General features: G+C 28.1%; 1 protein-coding gene across 1 annotated transcript; it reads left to right on the top strand.

Annotated features, from left to right (window-relative positions):
* Positions 1-18,020: 18,020 nt before the first annotated feature.
* Positions 18,021-21,009, top strand: LOC115701990 (uncharacterized). Its single transcript, XM_061115726.1, has 4 exons — positions 18,021-18,836; positions 18,933-19,124; positions 19,343-19,471; positions 20,245-21,009. The coding sequence occupies exons 1-4, from the start codon at positions 18,132-18,134 to the stop codon at positions 20,362-20,364; spliced, it is 1,146 nt and encodes a 381-aa protein (XP_060971709.1). The 5' UTR covers positions 18,021-18,131; the 3' UTR covers positions 20,365-21,009.
* The last annotated feature ends 356 nt before the right edge of the window (positions 21,010-21,365 follow it).

The following is a 21,365-nucleotide window of genomic DNA, read 5'->3' as shown; positions in this document are numbered from 1 at the left end:
ATAGGAAAATATTATACATTGTGAAATTAATTATTTAAATAATTAATTTTGGTACAATTTATTTTAAGTATATTTTTTCCTAGTATTAAACTAGAAATTAATAATTAAGCCTTCACTACACTTAATTATTTAATTCTTGAATTTAATACATTTAATTAATTTGAAAATTAAATATCTAAGTTGATTTTCATCATGATACTTAAATATTTCTTTTTCATGACACTTAATTAAATAGAAAATTATTTTTAGTTAAAATTTAATTTTTCAACTAAATTTAAATAATTTTCAAAATATATTTTTTCTTTATTTTATTAATCAAATTTCGAAATTGCATTTCTTAAATGCTGGAATTTCGAATTTTATTTGAAAAATAGATTAAAGTAGTAAATTATTTATTTTAATTTTGGACCAACTTAAATCAATGATTTTTTCATTTAATGATTAATTTAAAATAAATTGAATTAAAGTATATTATTAGAAATTGAATGGATTAGTCAAAGGAAAATCTAGATAGATGATATTTTTGCTTGAAGTATTTTTCTAATGTATTTAATTAAATAGAAAATTAATATTTAAGTTGATTTTCATCATCATACTGAAATATTTGAAATTTTTCCTATATATTTAATTAAATAGGAAAATTATATTTTTTGTTGTAAATTAATTTTATTAATTAATTTTGGGCCAACATTAAATTAGAATAATTTTTTCCAGGATTAATTTTTTATTTTAATATGCATTTTTTGAAAATTGTATTCTTAAATACTTTATTTTTTCAAAATGCAATATATATTTATAGAAAATAAAATTTGAGTTGTAAATTAATTTAAATTAATTTTGCAACAACTTAAATTGAATATTTTTCTAAATATTTATTGGAAATTATTACTAAGATGGAAATAATTCATGTTATTTTCATATCCATCTAAGTAAAATTTATAAATATTAAATTAAAATTTATATTTAGAATTTTTCATTCTAAATTGGAAATTTTAAATAAATATATATTTAAAATAAATAAATTAAATAAAGAGAATCAAAGAAAATACAACTCACTTTAAATAATGAGCTTTTAATCAAAAGACATTCGATCTCCATTGTGGGTTTTACACCGCGTTTGTTTTAGTGAGTAATCCTCCTTAATGGAGGAACGTTCATTAGCAATTTCGCACCGTTTAACCTCGCATGATAAGTAGTTTGTAAGTGTTTTGTATGGTATGGATCACCCTAATGGTGGCGACCATGCTTGACTTGCAAGTTATGAAACAATGGTGGAAGTTCATAAGATAGAATTGCCTTGACTCTCGCCTAAACGGGACAACGCTGAATTCCAATCTTGATCGAATAAAAGGTTGCTAGAATGTTTATCATTTTAGATGAGCTGACAACTCTATTCAATGGATGATGCTTTGACTCTCGCCTACACGGGACACTGTATCAGTTTGTTAAAAAACCTTAGAAATTATTTAGGATTGTATGTTTTAGTATTTTCACTTGTCATTCCTACTTGCTATATGCTTATAATTTCTGAATTGTGTATGAATTTATATTGAACCATGTTATTTTCTGTTATTAAGTTGTAGTTTAATTTCGAATCTTCATTGTTGGTCTAACATGTTTGTTTTTCTAATGAGATAAATTCCTAATGGATTTTCACCATTAGACATACATAATAGTGTAAGATCTCGAAAGATAAATATTGTATATGCAACATCTAGCTGTTCATCAATTGATGACACCTTAGACTAGTATTTTTACAATATGAAACAAGAAGATTACATAAATAAGATTACTTTGTCTTTCGCTAATCGAAGCATCGTTGGATTCTTATTTATAAACGAAATTATCCTAATTCCTCTTAGCTTATTCATTTCGAATTAGCTCAATAATATATCATTGGATGAATGGTCTATAAATCATCTCATGTCATTATATTTTCTCTTAAGAAATTAAATGACGCATATGATTATAATCTCGAAATTCTATTCCCAATTGATATAAATCCTCAATCTTAGAAATCTCCTACTTGTATGGGCAAATCTGACTTAGAGTTTGTATTAGTAGTGCTGGTCCAAGATAGAATTACTCATTATATTTGGTATAAATTTAAGTCTTTGACTTTAATTTTAGATTCCAAATAGAAATTTTCTTATATTTCTAATTCCAGAATACAATACAGTTACACTTTCTCAAGTGTTTAATATCCATCTTCTATTAATGGATTAAAACTGTATGGAATATGAGTTAGGTATTCTGTGACCAGGATCCACTTGCAGTATTCTAAGAACTCTTTGATGTAACTAAACCTATGTCATCAATAGACACTACCACATTTTTTTTAATCTATGGCATTTGTATCTTGTTCATAGTGGATTTGACAAGATCAATCTCTGCAAAGAGTTAATATGCCTATATCCACTGAAAGTAGTTCATCTCATTCGCAGATGGATGTACATTCAGGGGTGGATATGAGTTTTTCGTTGTATTCTTAAAACGATAACTCTAGATTATACCTTTTAGCAAAGAAATTTGAAATGTTTGAAAAATTTCATTAATTTCTAGCAATGGTTAAAACCATTAAGGTAAGTGATTAAAGATCTTGCGAACTGATAGGGGTGGAGAAATACTTAGTAGATATGCAGTTCAAAGATCATTAAATTGATTTTTGAATTATATCCAAACTTACCTCCCCAGAAATTTCGATTTGCACATTGATGATTAGTTATCAGTCATTGCCTAATTCCTTCTATGGTAATACAATTTCAGAATAATGTGATGGTTGTATACTTAATGTAAATCATTACTAGATTCATGGATGACCTAATCAAAATCTCAAGAAAAGCTGGAACTGTTAACCATGGTTTGTTAGCTATTCTAAGTGATTAGGGGTGGACCATCCCATTGTCAATAGATAAGAAAGTGTTTGTTCAAACAAATACTACTTTTCTAAGATAATGACTAAGTCTGAAAACAAGTAGCAAATAAAGGAGATATTTAATTCTTGATTCCAAAAGTGTTCTATCATCTTATTTGATATATGATGATCCCACTGCCTCTGTTGTCTTGTCACAACCGAAGAGATCAATACCATTTAGTTTTTTTCGACATAATTCACGTTACCTTATCGTAGTGGGAGAGTTTCTAGGAACTCACCTTCTTATGACTTGGGAGACACTAGTGATTAAAATCCATTGTGAGTTTAAACAAGTAATGGATTGTCAAAATAAGAGACTAAGAAGAAAGCCAATAGAACTACGGTTTAATCCATTCACATGGAATAACCTAAAGTTTTCTATTATAAGGATATAAAAGGAAATTTACGTTTATAAGTCTATTCAATGGACATAACAAAACTTCCTGTTCCTAGTATTATAGGTTTGAGTTTATCTAAACCTATGGCTTGTGGTATACCTGGTAATTACTTACTCTAATGCAAGCAACTTACTTTAGTAAGATGCTGAAGCATTTTCTTTCTAATGGAAATCTATAGAAGCTTCACAACTTCTTAGGCATAGATTTTATTTATCTAAGGAAAAGTCTCAACTATTCCAGAAAAGATAAAGCCATGAAAGAATTTCTTATATCAACAGTGAGAGGTCTTAGATATGCTTTTGTATGCCTTAGACTAGACACCTGCTGTTGAGTGGGAGTAATGAGTAGGTATCAGATTAATCCAGGAGAAGAACATTGGAAGACAATCAAGTAAATCTTAAGATAAAGAAGAGGAACTATATGTTAGTCTATAAGGGTGTGTTTAAAACTCTTAGACTACACCATATCAGATTTCGAAATTTGCCTTTGTGCTAGTAAATCTTTCTGATAAGATGGTGATTACTCTGGGGGTGAAATAGTGATTTTGGAGAAGTGTAAAAACCTATCTGGAGTCTCTAGGTCTACCAGAAAGGGACTGAATGTTAAAGCTCCAGGAAAGGTACTTATTCAGTCTAAGGAAAGTTCTATACATCTTTGGCACCATTCCAAATTGCCTTAAATTACTAGTGTTAATTTCCTGATTAACCAAAAGTAGTTGCCAAAGGTATAGAATCCAGTATCCCAAGAGAGTAGACATATATAGAGGAATCTCACATTATCAATGATTTTGTGATTAAAGGAAGAGCAATGGTGGAGAAAAGGTTGTGTTTAATTCAACCTTTCAGATCCTATTACGAGGAGTTTACTACTACTACACTTGATTTGTATATCAAGGTGTTGAGATTATTTGAAACGCACTTTTTGTTTTATATTAGTGCAAGTGGGAGTTTGTTGGGTTTTATGCCTTAAATAAAACTCATTTCAATATAATCAGATTTACTTATTAATATAGATCAGAAATAACATTTAATGCTGCATGGTTCACATGATTTATTTCATGATTATATGTACATATTGTATGAATATATCTGAAACCCTTTTCACATACTTGATCCTGTTTATTGTGCCGTCAACACATTGGAAAGTAAACATGACTATGTGAATAAAGATTCCTAGATTTATCAGACATAGGGTTTTACTGATATGATAATCTACAACAGAGTTTACTTGCATTTGGAGAAGTGCTATGTTCTTTCCAGAGCATTGGTCAAAGTAAAGCTCAGGTTGGATGCATGGAGTATGCATCGGAAGGGACCGATATTGAACTTTGACTTAGATTTATTAAACTTACTGTAATATCTATTCAAGTCTATATCGCCTAGTTGATCCTAGATCAAATGATCTTAATCCTGTTATGATTAGGCTCAATCTTGAAAGGCTATACGTGTTCTTTTATTTGTTAGTTAAGCCTACTTTTAGGTCAGGTGATACGTACATTTTGGGAACACGGTAGTGCAATTGAGTGGGAGCGCTATCATAAACATGGAATCTATAGCTTCTATCTGGCGAATAGTAAGCAAAGGATGATCTCCTTCGAGCTTGACCAAACGAACATAAATGGTGGAGTACTCATTTCACATAAGCTGAAATATCATTTATACGGGGTCAAGTGTTTTAAGGAATAAATACATTGTAGGGTGTAACGGTAATTTAATCCCTTTATAGTGTAGATCATTCATATAGAGGATCAGTGATCAGATAACTAATGATGTGTCTATATGGTGGAACATATAGAGCATTCTATATAACTGAGAGTGCAATTCTAAGTTCTATGCGTGGATTCAATGAAGAATTAATAAGTTAGTGAATTTTAGTGCTAAATTCTTGATCTACTTATTGGAAGCTCGGTTATATAGACCCATGGTCCCCGCACTAGTTGAGATAATATTGCTTGTAAGACTCATATAATTGGTTTTGATTAATCAATTATAATTCTCAAATTAGACTATGTCTATTTGTGAATTTTTCACTAAGTAAGGGCAAAATTGTAAAGAAAGAGTTTATAGGGGCATATTTGTTAATTATGATACTTTGTATGGTTCAATTAATAAATATGATAAATGACAATATTATTTAATAATTATTTATAGTTATTAAATAGTTAGAATTGGCATTTAAATGGTTGAATTAGAAAATTGGCATTTTTGAGAAAATCAGATGCAAAAAAGATAAAACTGCAAAATTGCAAAAAGTGAGGCCCAAATCCACTGTGTAGGGCCGGCCACTTTTGTAGGGCTTTTCCCTCTGATATTTTCATTATTTTAATGCCAAATAATTCAAACCTAACCCTAGTGGAATGCTATAAATAGATAGTGAAGGCTTCAGGAAATTTACACTTTTCTTCTGACACTTCTGATTCAGAAAAAACTGAGCCTTCTCTCTCCCTATCTGGCTGACCACTCTCTCTCTTTCTTCTTCTCAAATTTCGAAATCCTTAGTGTATGAGTAGTGCCCACACACAGCAAGTGATACCTCAATCATAGTGAGGAAGATCGTGAAGAAAGACATTCAGCAAAAGGAGTTTCAGCATCAAAGATTCAGAGAAAGAGATCCAGGTTCGTATATTGATAATGCTCTCGCAAAGGAATCAAGGGCTAGATATCTGAACGGAAGGAGTCATTATATTCCGCTGCACCCAATGTAAGGTTTCTTAAACTTTATATGTGTTTATTTCATCGTTTTAGAAAGTTCATATTTAGGGTGTTAATAAACATACTTGTGAGTAGATCTAAGATCCTGGTAAAATAATTTCCAATATCCTTCCGTTCAGATATCTAGCCCTTGATTCCTTTCTGTAGCAGAGCATTATCAATATCTGAACCTGGATCTCTTTCTCTGAATCTTTAATGCTGAAACTCCTTTTGCAAAAAGTCTTTCTTCACGATCTTCCTCACTATGATTGAGGTATCACTTGCTGTGTGTGGGCACTATTCTCACACTAAAAATTTCGAAATCTCAATGAGGAAGAGAGAGAGGGAGTGGTCGGCCAGATAGGGAGAGAGAAGGCTCAGTTTTTTCTGAATCAGAAGTGTATAAATTTAGTGTAAATTTGTAGATGCCTTCACTATCTATTTATAGCATTCCACAAGGGTTAGGTTTGAATTATTTGGCATTAAAATAATGAAAATATCAGTTTAAATTCCCTACAAAAGTGGCCGGCCCTATACAAGTGGATTTGGGCCTCACTTTTTTCAATTTTGCAGTTTTATCTTTTCTGCATCTGATTTTCTCAAAAACGCCAATTTTCAAATTCAACCATTTAAATGTCAATTCTAACTATTTAATAACTATAAATAATTATTAAATAACTATAAATAATTATTAAATAATATTGTCATTTATCATATTTATTAATTGAACCATCAAAGTATCATAATTAACACATATGCCCCTAAAACTCTTTCTTTACAATTTCACCCTTAGTGAAAAATTCACAAATAGACATAGTCTAATTTGAGAATTATAATTGATTAATCAAAACCAATTATATGAGTCTTACAAGCAATATTATCTCAACTAGTGCGGGAACCATGGGTCTATATAACCGAGCTTCCAATAAGTAGATCAAGAATTTATTACTAAAATTCACTAACTTATTAATTCCTTAAAGAGAGTTGTATTTTCTTTGATACTTATTTTAATCTATTTATTTTAAATATATATTTATTTAATTAAAATTTTCAATTTAGAATGAAAAATTCTAAATATAAATTTTAATTTAATATTTATAAATTTTACTTAGATGGATATGAAAATAACATGAATTTCTTCCATCTTAGTAATAATTTCCAATAAATATTTAGAAAAATATTCAATTTAAGTTGTTACAAAATTAATTTAAATTAATTTACAACTCAAATTTAATTTTCTATATATATATATATATTGCATTTCGAAAAATTAAAGTATTAAAGAATACAATTTTCGAAAATGGATTTAAAAATAAATCCTGGAAAAATTATTCTAATTTAATGTTGGCCCAAAATTAATTAATAAAATTAATTTACAACAAAAAATATAATTTTCCTATTTAATTAAATATATTAGAAAAATTTCAAATATTTAAGTTTGATAATGAAAATCAACTTAAATATTAATTTTCTATTTAATTAAATACACTAGAAAAATACTTCAAGCAAAAACAAATAATATCTATCTAGATTTTCATGGACTAATTAATTTATTTTCTAATTAAATATATTTTACTTCATTTATTTTAATTAATCATTAAATGAAAAAATTCATTGATTTAAGTTGGTCCAAAATTAAAATAAATAATTTACAACTTTAATCTATTTTTCAAATAAAATTTGAAATTCCAGCATTTAAGAAATGCAATTTCGAAATTTGATTAATAAATAAAGAAAAAATATAATTTGAAAATTATTTAAATTTAGTTGAAAAAATAAATTTCAACTAAAAATAATTTTCTATTTAATTAAGTGTCCTGAAAAAGAAATATTTAAGTATCATGATGAAAATCAACTTAGATATTTAATTTTCAAATTAATTAAATGTATTAAATTCAAGAAATAAATAATTAAGTGTAGAGAAGGCTTAATTATTAATCTCTAGTTTAATACTAGGAAAAATATACTTAAAATAAATTGTACCAAAATTAATTATTTAAATAATTAATTTCACAATGTATAATATTTTCCTATTTTAATATTAGAAATAATAAGTAGTCTAGAAATAACTATCTAGAAAATATCTTATTTGACTAAGTATCTTTTCCACAAAATTTGAAAAAAAATATCTAATTTAAGTTGTATTAGAAAAAATCTAGAACTTAAATATTTTCAAATTTAAATTTAATTAAATGTCAAAAATTAAGTTGTAACCACTTAATTTGAAAATATTCCATTTTAAGTTAATATTCGAAAAGATATCAACTTAAAAAATATCTAAAGAATCTTAATAACCAATTCCTATAATTCCTCAACTTAATTTTGAAATTTGAAATTCAAAAGATATTCAAATTTAAGTTGATTAGTTAGTGATAACTAATTTTCAACTTAAATAGGAATATTTAATGAATAATTTAAATTAAACTTCAGAAAGAATCTAGATGGTTATAATTCTATATTTAATTAAATACAAGAAAATACATATAGTTTAGCTTAGAACAAAATTCTTTAAACTATGATTTTCTTAAATTAATTTCAAAATAAATGAAATTAATTATGTCGCTAATCAATTTTATTAGGTTAAACTAGTTTAATTAACCTAGTACAATTATTCAAATCAGGAAAATGGGTCTTCACAATTGGGGTAGTTCATGTGAGGGGGTGCTGGGATCAGTATGTCGTACCCACTACTATGGCTCCCAACTCTCACACAAGGCCCAAAAGAGAGGAATTTAACCTTATAATGAACAACTGTTATTAATTGAATAGGCCCAAAATTAAATGGGCCTAAATAAAATCTATCAAAAACTATGATATTTTATTTAGCAACAACAACCTATATGCATCTATAATGAAATTAAACACATAGGCTAACACAGGCACACAATTTGGATGGATCCTATCATGTTGCTAGGTCATACACAGATGAAAGAAGATTGTGAAAATTACCTGTTACAAATTATTTACTTGACCAAGGGAGCCATTAGTTAAAATCAGATCATTGGATCTGTCAACAAGTTAACCATTGCTATTTGCAATCAAGCAATAATAGGTTTTAAAAACTTACAAACAAGCTAAAACACATAATCCCACAACAAGGTTAGCTGGATAGTTGGATGTAGGATTTATTTAATTTTAAATAAATAATTTCGAAAAATAATTAATTAAATAAATAAAAATTTATTTTCAAAAAATTTTAAAAAAATTTTAAAAAAATTTCGAAATTTTTAAAAAAATTTAAAATTAAACCTACAATTTTGAAAAATTAGGTTTCAACCAACCTAAATATCATTTCAAAATTTGCTAACTACTTTTAAAAATTAAATGTTATTTTATAAATAAAAATTAAATAAAAAATTAAAAAAGATAAATAAATATCTTTTCAGATTTTAAATGTAATTTAAATAAATAAAATAACAAAATTTAAAAGTTAGCAAAATATCTTACATCTATTTAAAATTAAATAATTATAATTATCTTATTTTAAATTTAAATAAGGTCAAATTATTTAAAAAAAGATTTAATTTAAAAATTTAAAATCTGACCTTAAATTTAAAAAATAAGATAAGATATAATCAAATTTAAAAATAAGATAGATAATTAAGCAAAAAAAGATAGATATTGACTATTTCAAATTCAAATTACACTAATACCATGAATTAAATTTAAAAAATATTAAATAAATTAATTATGATAATTAGAATTGAATTAGGAATAGTAAATGTATAAATGCAGCACTATACAAAAAATCGGATGTTAATTCCATGAAAATCATGAAAAAACGAAGAAAAACGAAAAAAATTGCAAACCTCAGCGCAGGGGGCTGCTAGCAGCCTCTCCGCGCGCGCACGTGCCCTGTTGCTCAACCCCGATTTTTGCGAAACTTTAAAAAATCATAACTAATTCAAATTAAATCAAAATTAAGTTTTGTAAAAAAGTAACTTGCTTAATTTTTTCCATACTATCCAATAAAAATAATTCCAGAAACAGATATTCAATTATTTTTCACGAAAATTTACAAACATCAATCAATCATCAAATAACACTCAATACAACATGATACCATCCAAAACATCAAACAATCGTTTTAAAGTCCAAATTTCTTGCAAGCAAATCAATTACCATGGCTCTGAGGCCAGTTGTTCGAAATTATTTTACCAGGATCTTAGATCTACTCACAAGTATGTTGATTAACACCCTAAATATGAACTTTCTAAAACGATGAAACAAACACATATAAAGTTTAGGAAACCTTACATTGGGTGCAGCGGAATAATATGACTCCTTCCGTTCAGATATCTAGCCTTTGATTCCTTTCTGTAGCAGAGCATTATCAATATCTGAACCTGGATCTCTTTCTCTGAATCTTTAATGCTGAAACTCCTTTTGCAAAAAGTCTTTCTTCACGATCTTCCTCACTATGATTGAGGTATCACTTGCTGTGTGTGGGCACTATTCTCACACTAAGAATTTCGAAATCTCAATGAGGAAGAGAGAGAGGGAGTGGTCGGCCAGATAGGGAGAGAGAAGGCTCAGTTTTTTCTGAATCAGAAGTGTAGAAATTTAGTGTAAATTTCCTGATGCCTTCACTATCTATTTATAGCATTCCACTAGGGTTAGGTTTGAATTATTTGGCATTAAAATAATGAATATATCAGTTTAAATTCCCTACAAAAGTGGCCGGCCCTATACAAGTGGATTTGGGCCTCACTTTTTGCAATTTTGCAGTTTTATCTTTTCTGCATCTGATTTTCTCAAAAACGCCAATTTTCAAATTCAACCATTTAAATGTCAATTCTAACTATTTAATAACTATAAATAATTATTAAATAATATTGTCATTTATCATATTTATTAATTGAACCATACAAAGTATCATAATTAACAAATATGCCCCTAAAACTCTTTCTTTACAATTTCGCCCTTACTTAGTGAAAAATTCACAAATAGACATAGTCTAATTTGAGAATTATAATTGATTATCAAAACCAATTATATGAGTCTTACAAGCAATATTATCTCAACTAGTGCGGGGACCATGGGTCTATATAACCGAGCTTCCAATAAGTAGATCAAGAATTTATTACTAAAATTCACTAACTTATTAATTCTTCGTTGAATCCACGCATAGAACTTAGAATTGCACTCTCAGTATATAGAATGCTCTATATGTTCCACCATATAGACACATCATTAGTTATCCATTGTTATAATCCTAATTTGATCAATGATCCTCCATATGAATGATCTACACTGTAAAGGGATTAGATTACCGTTACACCCTACAATGTATTTAATCCTTAAAACACTTAACCCCGTATAAATGATATTTCAACTTATGTGAAATGAGATCTCCACCATTTATTTTCGTTTGGTCAAGCTCGAAGGAGATCATCCTTTACTTACTATTCGCCAGATAGAAGCTATAGATTCCATGTTTATGTTAGCGCTCCCACTCAATTGCACTACCGTGTTCCCAAAATGTACGTATCACCCTGACCTAAAAGTAGGCTTAACTAACAAATCAAAGAACACGAATAGCCTCTTGAGATTGAGCCTAAACATAACAGGATTAAGATCATTTGATCTAGGATCAACTAGGCGATATTGACTTGAATAGATATTACGGTAAGTTTAATAAAACTAAGTCAAAGTTCAATATCGGTCCTTTCCGATGCATACTCCATGCATCCAACCTGAGCTTTACTTTAACCAATGCTCTGGAAAGGACATAGCATTTCTCCAAATGCAAGTAAACTCTTGTTGTAGATTATCATATCAGTAAAACCCTGTGTCTGATAACTAGGAAACTTTATTCACATAGTGATGTTTACTTTCCAATGTGTTAACAGCACAATAAACAGGATCAGGTATGTGAAAAGGGTTTCCGACGAATTCATACATTATGTACATATAATCATGAAATAAATCATGTGAACCATGCAACATTAAATGTTATTTCTGATCTATATTAATAAGTAAATTTGATTATATTAAAATGAGTTTTATTTAGGGCATAAAACCCAACAGGCACTACTCTATCACTAGGGTATTTCGAAATTTAAGAGAAGAAAAGAGAAGAAGAGGGTGGCGGCTATGGGTCAGGTTTTTCTCTGAAAAAGAATAAGATCCATGTCCATAGTTTCCTGAAGCCATCTCTTTCTATTTATAGAAAGCCATCTAGGTTTAGGTTAGAATTATATGACATTAAAATAATGAAAATATAAATGGTAAAATACTTGCATAGTGGCCGGCCATGATATGGATAATGGGCCTCACTTTGCAATTTTGCCATTTTGTCATTTCTGCATCTCATTTTCTCAAAAATGCCAATTTTCTAATTTAACCATTTAAATTTCAATTCCAATTATTTAATAACTAAAAATTAATTATTAAATAATATTGTCATTTAATATATTTATTAATTTAGACATATAAAGTCTCTTAATTAATAAATAAACTTAGAATCTCTTTTCTTTACAATTTTGCCATTGCTTAGTGAAAATTCATAAACTAGACATAGTCTAACTTTAGAATTATAATTGATTAATCAAAATCAATTAACTGAGTCTTACAAGCAGTATGGTCTCAACTAGTATGGGGACCATGGGCCTATATAACCGAGCTTCCAATAAGTCGAACCAAATTTACCAAGTAAATTCCCTAACTTATTAACTCCTTATTGAATCAACACTTAGAACTTGGAATTGCACTCTCAGTTATATAGAACGCTCTATATGTTCCACAATATAGATATGATATTAGTTATCCATTGTTATAATCCTAATTTGATCAATGACCCTCTAATAGATGATCTACATTGAATAGGAACTAAATTACCGTTACACCTTCAATGTATTTTATTCTTAAAACACTTAGCTCCGTATAAATGATATTTCAGCGAAGTGAAATGAGATCTCAACCATTTATCTCTGTTTAGCCAAGCTCGAAGGATATCATCGTTTCACTTCTAAATTCCTATAGAAGTTATAGACTCCATATTTATGTTAGCGCTCCCACTCAATTATACTATCATGCTCCCAAAATGTACGTATCACCCTGACCCAAAAGTAGGCTTAACTAACAAATCAAAGAACATGTATAATACTCTTGAGATCGAACCTAACCATATTAGGATTAAGATCATTTGATCTAGGATCAACAGGTGATATTGAATTGAATAGATATTACGGTAAATTTTAATATATCTAATCAAAGTTCAATATCGGTCCCTTCCGATGTATACTCCATCCATCCGATACTGGTAAACTTTGCCAATGCCCTGGAAAGGACATAACACTTATCCAAGGTGTAAGAATACCTATCGCTGATTATATCATGTCAGTCTAAATCCAGTGAACTGACAAATCAGGGAATAAACTTTCGAACATATAATTAAGATTATATTCCACTGTGCTGACAACACTATAATCATTAACAAATTCATATGTTCTGGACTTAAATAGAATTTATACATTATATATATAATCATGAAATAAATCATGTGAACCATGCAACATAAAATGTTATTTCTGATCTTTATTAATAAGTAAATCTGATTATATTGAAAGTTAATTATGTTGCTAATTCAATTTTAATTAGGTTAAACTAATATAATTAACCTAAAATAATTATTTAAATAAGGCAAATGAGCCTTCACAATTGGGGTGGTTCATGTGAGGGAGGGCTGGGTTCAATATGTCGTACCCACTACTATTGGCCCCCTAACTCTCACACAAGGCCCAAAGGAGAGGAATTTAACCATTAAATAAATAATTGTTATTCATTGAATAAGCCCAATTCTAATTGGGCCTAAATAAAATTACCTACGTGAAATTTTATTTTAGCAACCTAGTCCATTTAATTAATAAAACTTAAATGGGCTTCCTATATGCATCTAAGCCCAAAAGCAAACATATAGGCTCACACAGGTCAAATAATTTGGATGGGCCCTATTATGTTACTAGGTTTACACAGATGAAAGAAGTATAAAATTTACCTGTTACAAATTATTTATAGGATCTATTGACAATTGGACTATGATTAAAATCAGATCATTGGATCTGTCAACAAGTTAATCATAACAATTTAGATCAAATAAATAATAGGTTTGTTAAAAACTTTTTGAAATAAAATATTAATATAATTAAATTATTATTTTAAACTAACCAACTAAATTTTCAAAATTTAGGGTTGTTAAAACCAACCTTAAAAATCTCATCAAAATTTAAAATTCAAAAATAAAAACTAATTTTAAATATCTAGGTTTATTTGAATTATTTTATCAAATTAAATTAATTATCAAATAAGATAAATGATTTGAAAAATAATATTTTCAATATCATTTTCTAATCTTATAATTTAATAAAATTAAATTAATAAAATAAACCAATTTTAAAATAGATGTGGTTAGACAATTATTATTTTAAGAATAAAATAATAAATAAATAATAATTATCCTAATTATATGTCAAAATATCCCAAATTAAACATAATTCAAATTTCTACAAAATTATCTAGGTTATTTAATATTTAAAATACAATTTATAAATTTCTAATAAGTAAAATAATTTATAAACAATTAAATATTTAAAAAAATAACAAATTTTTGAATTTGAAAATATTATGGTTAGAATATCTATAAAAATATCGAGGTTAATTTCAAATTTATTAATTATTTAATTTATCATATAAGGTGATTTTAATATAATATTTCAAATTAAAAAGATAATGCTATCTTTAATTTAAAATATATTCAATATTAAAATATCTAACCTTAAAAATAAATAATATATAAATATTAAAGAAATTAACAAATTTTTAAATTTGACCATAATTTAAAAAATAAAATAATGAATTTTAAATTTAAACTTCAAAATATCAAAGATTAATAATAATCTATTAAAATAAATAAATATTATTAATTTAAAATTGATATTTAAGTTTAAATATATTAAAAATAATATTTTATTTTAAAATTAGGGTTTGAAAATTGCAAAAATCCGAAACTGGGAAACAATCCCACAAAATTCGGGTGTTGTGAGGTGGCTGCCCAGGAGGCTGCGCCTGCAGCTCAGGAAGTCTGCAAGCAGCCCCATATGCGCGCGCAATGAAGGAGCTGCAGCCTCCTTGACCGAGAAACCTCGGTCAGGTGCACCATCAATAGGCGCGGGTCGTGTCTGAAGGCTCCGTCTGGTGCGAGGTGAGGGAAGCTTCAGACAGGGCTTTGTCCCCTTGTCCGCGTGTGTTAGGCTTCCTTGTCCGAAGCCTGGTGCATGCGATTGAGGCATATGCACCTCGATTTTCAAACTCTCATAACTTTTTCAATTTTTATCACAATCGAGTTCCGTAAAAATCAAAATTGCTTAATTTTTCACAAGGAATCCAAATAAAATTATTTTCATGGAAAATTTCGTAAAACACATACATTCATCAAACAATCACATAAACCAACATGAAACCATCCAAATCAACACAAACATCGTTTTAATTCATATTTCATGAAAGTAAATCATTACCATGGCTCTGAGGCCAGTTGTTGGAATTATTTTACCAGGATCTAGATTTACTACCATGTATGTTATTTAACATCCTAACATGAATTTCTAAAACAATGAAAATAAACACATATAAAGTTTGAGAAACCTTACAGTGGGTGCAGCAGAATTAAATGACTCTTTCCACTCAGATCTCTAACCCTTGTATCCTTTCTGTAGCAGAGTATCACCAAGATCTAAGCCCGATTCTCCTTCTTGTTGATTGGATTCTTCAGAGTCTTACATACTATGATTGAGGACCAACTTGATGTGTGTGGGCACTTACTCTATCACTCAAGGTATGAAAATATGAAGAGAAGAAGAAGAGAATGTGGTTTGAAATTAATAGAAAAGAAGGCTCAAGAAAATTTGAGTGAAGGTGAATTTTTCATCATCTTTTGGTGTGAGCCAACACTATCTATTTATAGGCAACCACCTAGGTTTAGGTTAAGATTTATTAGGCATTAAAATAATGAAGAAATTAAATGGGAAATCCTATCCCTAGTGGTCGGACATAGGATATTTGGCCCCCACTTGAAATTTTTCCATTTTATCACAATCTTTCCTTATTTTCTCAAAAATATCATTTTTCCAATTCTAACCATTTAAATGCCAAAACTATTTATTTAATAATTAAAATATCTATCAAATAAAATTGTCATTTAATATATTTATTAATTAGACTTAATAAAGTCTCTTAATTAATAAATAAGACCTAAGATCTCTTTTCTTCACATTTAAGCCCTTGCTTAGTGAAAAATTCATAAACTAGACATAGTCTAATTTTAGAATTATAATTGATTAACTAAAATCAATTAACTGAGTCTTACAAGCAGTTTGTCTCAACTAGTATGGGGACCATGGGCCTATATAACCGAGCTTCCAATAAGCAGACCTAGAATTTACTAAGTAAATTCACTAACTTATTAATTCCTCATTGCATCCACCATAGAACTTGGAATTGCACTCTCAGTTACATAGAATGCTCTATATGTTCCATGATATAGATACGCTATTAATTATCCATTGTTACAATTCTAATAATCAATGATCCTCTTTAGATGATCTACATTGCATAGGGATAAAATTACCGTTACAACCTTTCAATGTATTTTATCCTTTATCCTTAAAACACTTGGCCACCTATAAATGATATTATAGTGAACTAATATGATCACTAAAATGAGCACTCTATCATTTATCTCTATTTAGCAAGCTCGAAGGAAATCACCGTTTCACTTCTAAATACCTATAGAAGCTACAGATTCCATATCTATGATTAGCGCTCCCACTCAATTGTACTATCATGTTCCCAAAATGTACGTATCACCCTAACCAAAAAGTAGGCTTAACTAACAAATCAAAGAACACGAATAACACTCTTGAGATCGAACCTAATCATGTCAGGATTAAGATCATTTGATCTAGGATCAACTAGGTGATATTAAATTGAATAGATATTACGGTAAATTTATCATATCTAATCCAAGTTCAATATCGGTCCCTTCCAATGTATACTCCATACATCCGATACTGGTAAACTTTGCCAATGCCCTGGAAAGGACATAACACTTATCCAAGGTGTAAGTATACCTATCGCTGATTATCATGCCATTCGTAATCCAGTGAACTGATAAATCAGGGAATTAAACTTTTGAACATATAATCAAGATTATATTCCACTGTGCTGACAACACTATGATCATGAATAAATACATATGTTCTGGACTTAATAGAATTTATACATTAAATATAAACATGAAATAAATCATGTGAACCATGCAACATAAAATGTGATTTCTGATCTTTATTAATTAGTAAATCTGATTATATTGAAATGAGTTTTATTTAGGGCACAAAACTCAACATCATCTTCTCTATTTTTTCTCTATATAATTTAAATATTATATTTTTAATATATTTTATTCATTTTATATTAATAATTCATATAATATTACGTACATATATAAAAAAAAGTTAAAAAAAATAATATTAAAATATGTTTAGCTCAATGAAAAAAAAATATATAAAAAATAGCTAACGGTTTATTGCATTTGGTGATAGTTCAATTTTGTAATTTTTTCTCAATAATTTAAAAATTGAGCTATTTAGTTCATCTCTTAGGAGTACTCTTAGGATATAATTCATAAGATAGACATTTAGTATTAATATTATACCATCGAATGATACCTTTGGACTAAAATATGATAAAAAAAAAGTTGGACTCAGATAATAATGATATTAATACAAACTGTAGGGGTACATTTTGCAAATATATATGTATTATTTTTATATGTATTTATATATATATGGACTGAGCTGAAGCCATAAGTATTGAACTTCCACTTACTGCATTGTTTCGAACTCAATTTTAGAGAGAGAGAGCTCAATCTGCCAGTACTATTTCCAGGCCACCATTTCAACACTTGTTCAAATAGCCCCCCCACCCCCCCCCCCCAAAAAAAAAAAAAAAACGAAAAAAAAGAAGAGAAAAATTACAGAATAAAAACAAAAAAGCAAGAGTTTTTTATTTTTGTTTTCTGCTTCTTATTAATATTATTTAATTTCTGGGTTTGAATCAATTTGGGTGCCAATGTCCTCTGATATGTTCATATTCGATGGAAGCTCTTTCTTCAACCATTCAAGCCCAGCAGAAGAAGTGGCAGTTTCTTCTGGAGCAGACTTGTTCCTCAGTGATGAATTACTCTCACCTTTCTCAGATTCCGCCATGGATATCCTCCAAGCTTACTCAGACCATAATAATCAGCAAAACCCAGTTGAGGAATCTCATTCCCTTGACCAAATCTCTTCTTCAATACTCTCATCTTCTTCTCCTCCATCTCACCAGTTACAAAGCTTAAACCTTTATCACCATTATGATCACCATCAGTCTACAACAGCAGCAACCCAATTACAAAATAATCAAAATCAAAATCTCCCAAATGGGTTCGGAATCAATTTCTCTGGTTTGGATGCTTTTCATGTTAAAACAGAGGAATGTCAAATGGGTTTCGAGAACAATGGTTATTATAATAATACTAATAATAATAATTATGGTACTTGTGGTCTCTCTTCATCTTCATCAACTGATCATAATAATGTAACAAAGTATATTCAGAGGAGTTTAAGCAGTAACTCCTTTGATGGAAGTAAGCCTTGTTTTTTATTCTCACCTCTGTTTGATTCTCTCACGGAGTCACCAAATTTTCATCACCATCAAGCCTTGAGCTCTCCTGAGATTGATAATGGATTCTTAACTGGTCAAATGAGAAGGGTTTGTAGCACTGGAGATTTACAGGTGAGAATTTATTTATTTACTTTCCTTAAAATTTTCCTCTGTTTTCATGCACATTTAAAATAAAAATAAAATTTTATTTTATCTTATTTTATGAAGAATTTCGGAACGGCAAGAACAACCCAGAGATCATTTTCGAGTCCTTTAGCTTCAGAGAGTTCGTTCATGGAGGAAGCCAATAACAACAACAACAACTTCAAAGTGGGAAGGTACAGTGCAGAAGAAAGAAAAGAGAAGATTTCAAAGTACAGAGCCAAAAGAACACTCAGAAACTTCAACAAGACTATTAAGGTAACGGAATAGAATTAATCAACAAACTTTTTCTTTTTGTAAGGATTAATAATCAACAAACTTAAATAATGAAAAAGAAATAAGTCACAACTTTATTTGTGTAAAAGAAAATATCTCTTTTGCTAAACATATATATATGTATATGATGAATACGTGTTGGAATCTAAAAATTTAAAGAGTGGGTTTTTACGTTTTAATGTTGTTTTTGTGTTAATAAGTATGCATGTAGAAAAACACTAGCCGACAACAGACCCCGCATACGTGGCAGATTCGCACGCAACGACGAACCTGGTGAGATTCCCAAGACTGCATGTTCATTCAGAGATGAAGACGAAGAAAACCTCTGGGTATGCAATTTACATATATGCACCACTTATTTTCATCACCATTCTGCTCCTGTTTTCTTACTAATAATATTTTATAAAATTATTCCATTCAATTATGTTGCATTTAATTCATTTTTTAATTATATTATTTGTAATATAGGAAAATTGTTTTATATATTATTTTTTTAATTTTTTTTAATTTATGATTTGGTTTGTAATAAAGATTTTTATGTAAAATTCTGTAAAAATAAAAAAAAAACTGTCTTAAATATAAAAAGGAAAAAGTCTCTATTATATTTACACCACTTAAATTCACAATTAAATCTAGATAAATAAAAAAATTAGTTTTTTAAGTACAAAAAGTTACTATTTTTAACGATAATCTTTAAATTCCAATATAACTTTTTGTGACTAAAATATAATATTTAGATATAAGTTGTCACTAATTTAATTTTAATTACAAGAAAAAATATTGCGACTAAAAATAAATTTAGTCATAATAAATATTAAATTTTATGACTAATATTTTTAGTCATAATTTTTTTTTTTTTACTTTTAATCACAAATTTTATTATAAATAAAAGTAAAAAAATTGTAGTATTTAGTGCGTTATCACTACTTCAAATTTAAGCGTATTATATATGTTGTAATATTATATACAATATGATATTTTTTAAAAAAGAAAAACTATATAAAAATAGATGGGATTAATTAAAAAAATATTATACATCTAAGTAATGTATATATTTCTTCTTATATATAATTAAATTTATGTTTATGGTTTTTTTCTTTAGCTTGAAGAGCTGCATGAAGAAGAAGAAGACATGAATGGAACAGTACTAAGATCAGGACAGTTTGTGATGAACAATGGTACTTATAATGGCTCTACACAGTTTCAATACTATGGCTTTTGATTTATATATATGTGATGATTATGATGATGAAGAAGAAGAAAGGCTTTTTCATCACTTTGGTGGAGTTTTTCTTTACAATATTATTTTAGGTTCGGACCACAACATGACCACAAAATGCCTTTTTGAGAAAAGAATCAAAAGGGCTTTTCTATTTTCTTTCTCTTTTTTATTATATTTTCTTTTCAATTTAATAAGAAAGACAACAAATTAAAGTGTTGCTGAGGTTATGTATTAATCTAGCTTAGTTAGTTGGGTAGTTTTAGGCTGGTAGCTCTATAGCAGTTAGCTTATTGTAGTTTTGTATTTGTATTTTCTTTTTTCTTTTTTTTTTTAAAAAATGATTATTTAACTTCTCTAATGTACAAAATGGTCAAATAATAATGACTACTTTCTTTGTTATATATATTTTCCACTCTAAATCTTTGACCTTTGCATGTAAGTTGTATTTAAGAGTTTACTTTGGCAACAAATTATATGTATTTCATCATTAAAGTATACCACTCCGGTAGAGAAGGCAAATTAGTCATCTTCTTCTAATTCATATGACCTTTTCCTCCATAAATTTGTATAAATATATATTTATAGCGATTCATGAATCTTATATTAGGAATGTCATTTTACTACTAAATACTCTTTTTATATGAAAGTTTTATTATTATCAATGACAAATAAATTTTAAAATATTCAATTGTCTGTGTAGTTACATTCAAAATTTGACTCAAAAAAAAAAAAAAAAAGAATTGTGACCTAAACATAATTTATTATTACTATTATTATATTATTACTAAAAAGTTAATGATTAAAAGTATTCAATATTAAATTATTTAATGTTTATGAAAAAAAAAATATTTTTTTTTCACATAACTAGTAACAAAATTAAATAAATTATAATTATTTAATGTCTCCAACAACATATTAAAATAAATAAAATAACAAATAACAATTCAAATGAAGAAAAAAATTGTAGGTATAAAGAAATGTTTACTTTTATTTTATATTAT

The sequence above is a fragment of the Cannabis sativa genome, chromosome 5 (assembly GCF_029168945.1).
Source record: "Cannabis sativa cultivar Pink pepper isolate KNU-18-1 chromosome 5, ASM2916894v1, whole genome shotgun sequence".
Lineage (NCBI taxonomy): Eukaryota > Viridiplantae > Streptophyta > Magnoliopsida > Rosales > Cannabaceae > Cannabis > Cannabis sativa.
This window is presented reverse-complemented; position numbering and strand designations above follow the sequence as displayed.

Coding starts and splice junctions, on each gene's coding strand:
- LOC115701990 (XM_061115726.1), top strand. CDS start 18,132: ATGTCCTCTGATATGTTCATATTCGATGGAAGCTCTTTCTTCAACCAT. Junction 18,837..18,932: donor GTAGCACTGGAGATTTACAG/GTGAGAATTTAT, acceptor TATTTTATGAAG/AATTTCGGAACGGCAAGAAC. Junction 19,472..20,244: donor AAGACGAAGAAAACCTCTGG/GTATGCAATTTA, acceptor TTTTTTCTTTAG/CTTGAAGAGCTGCATGAAGA.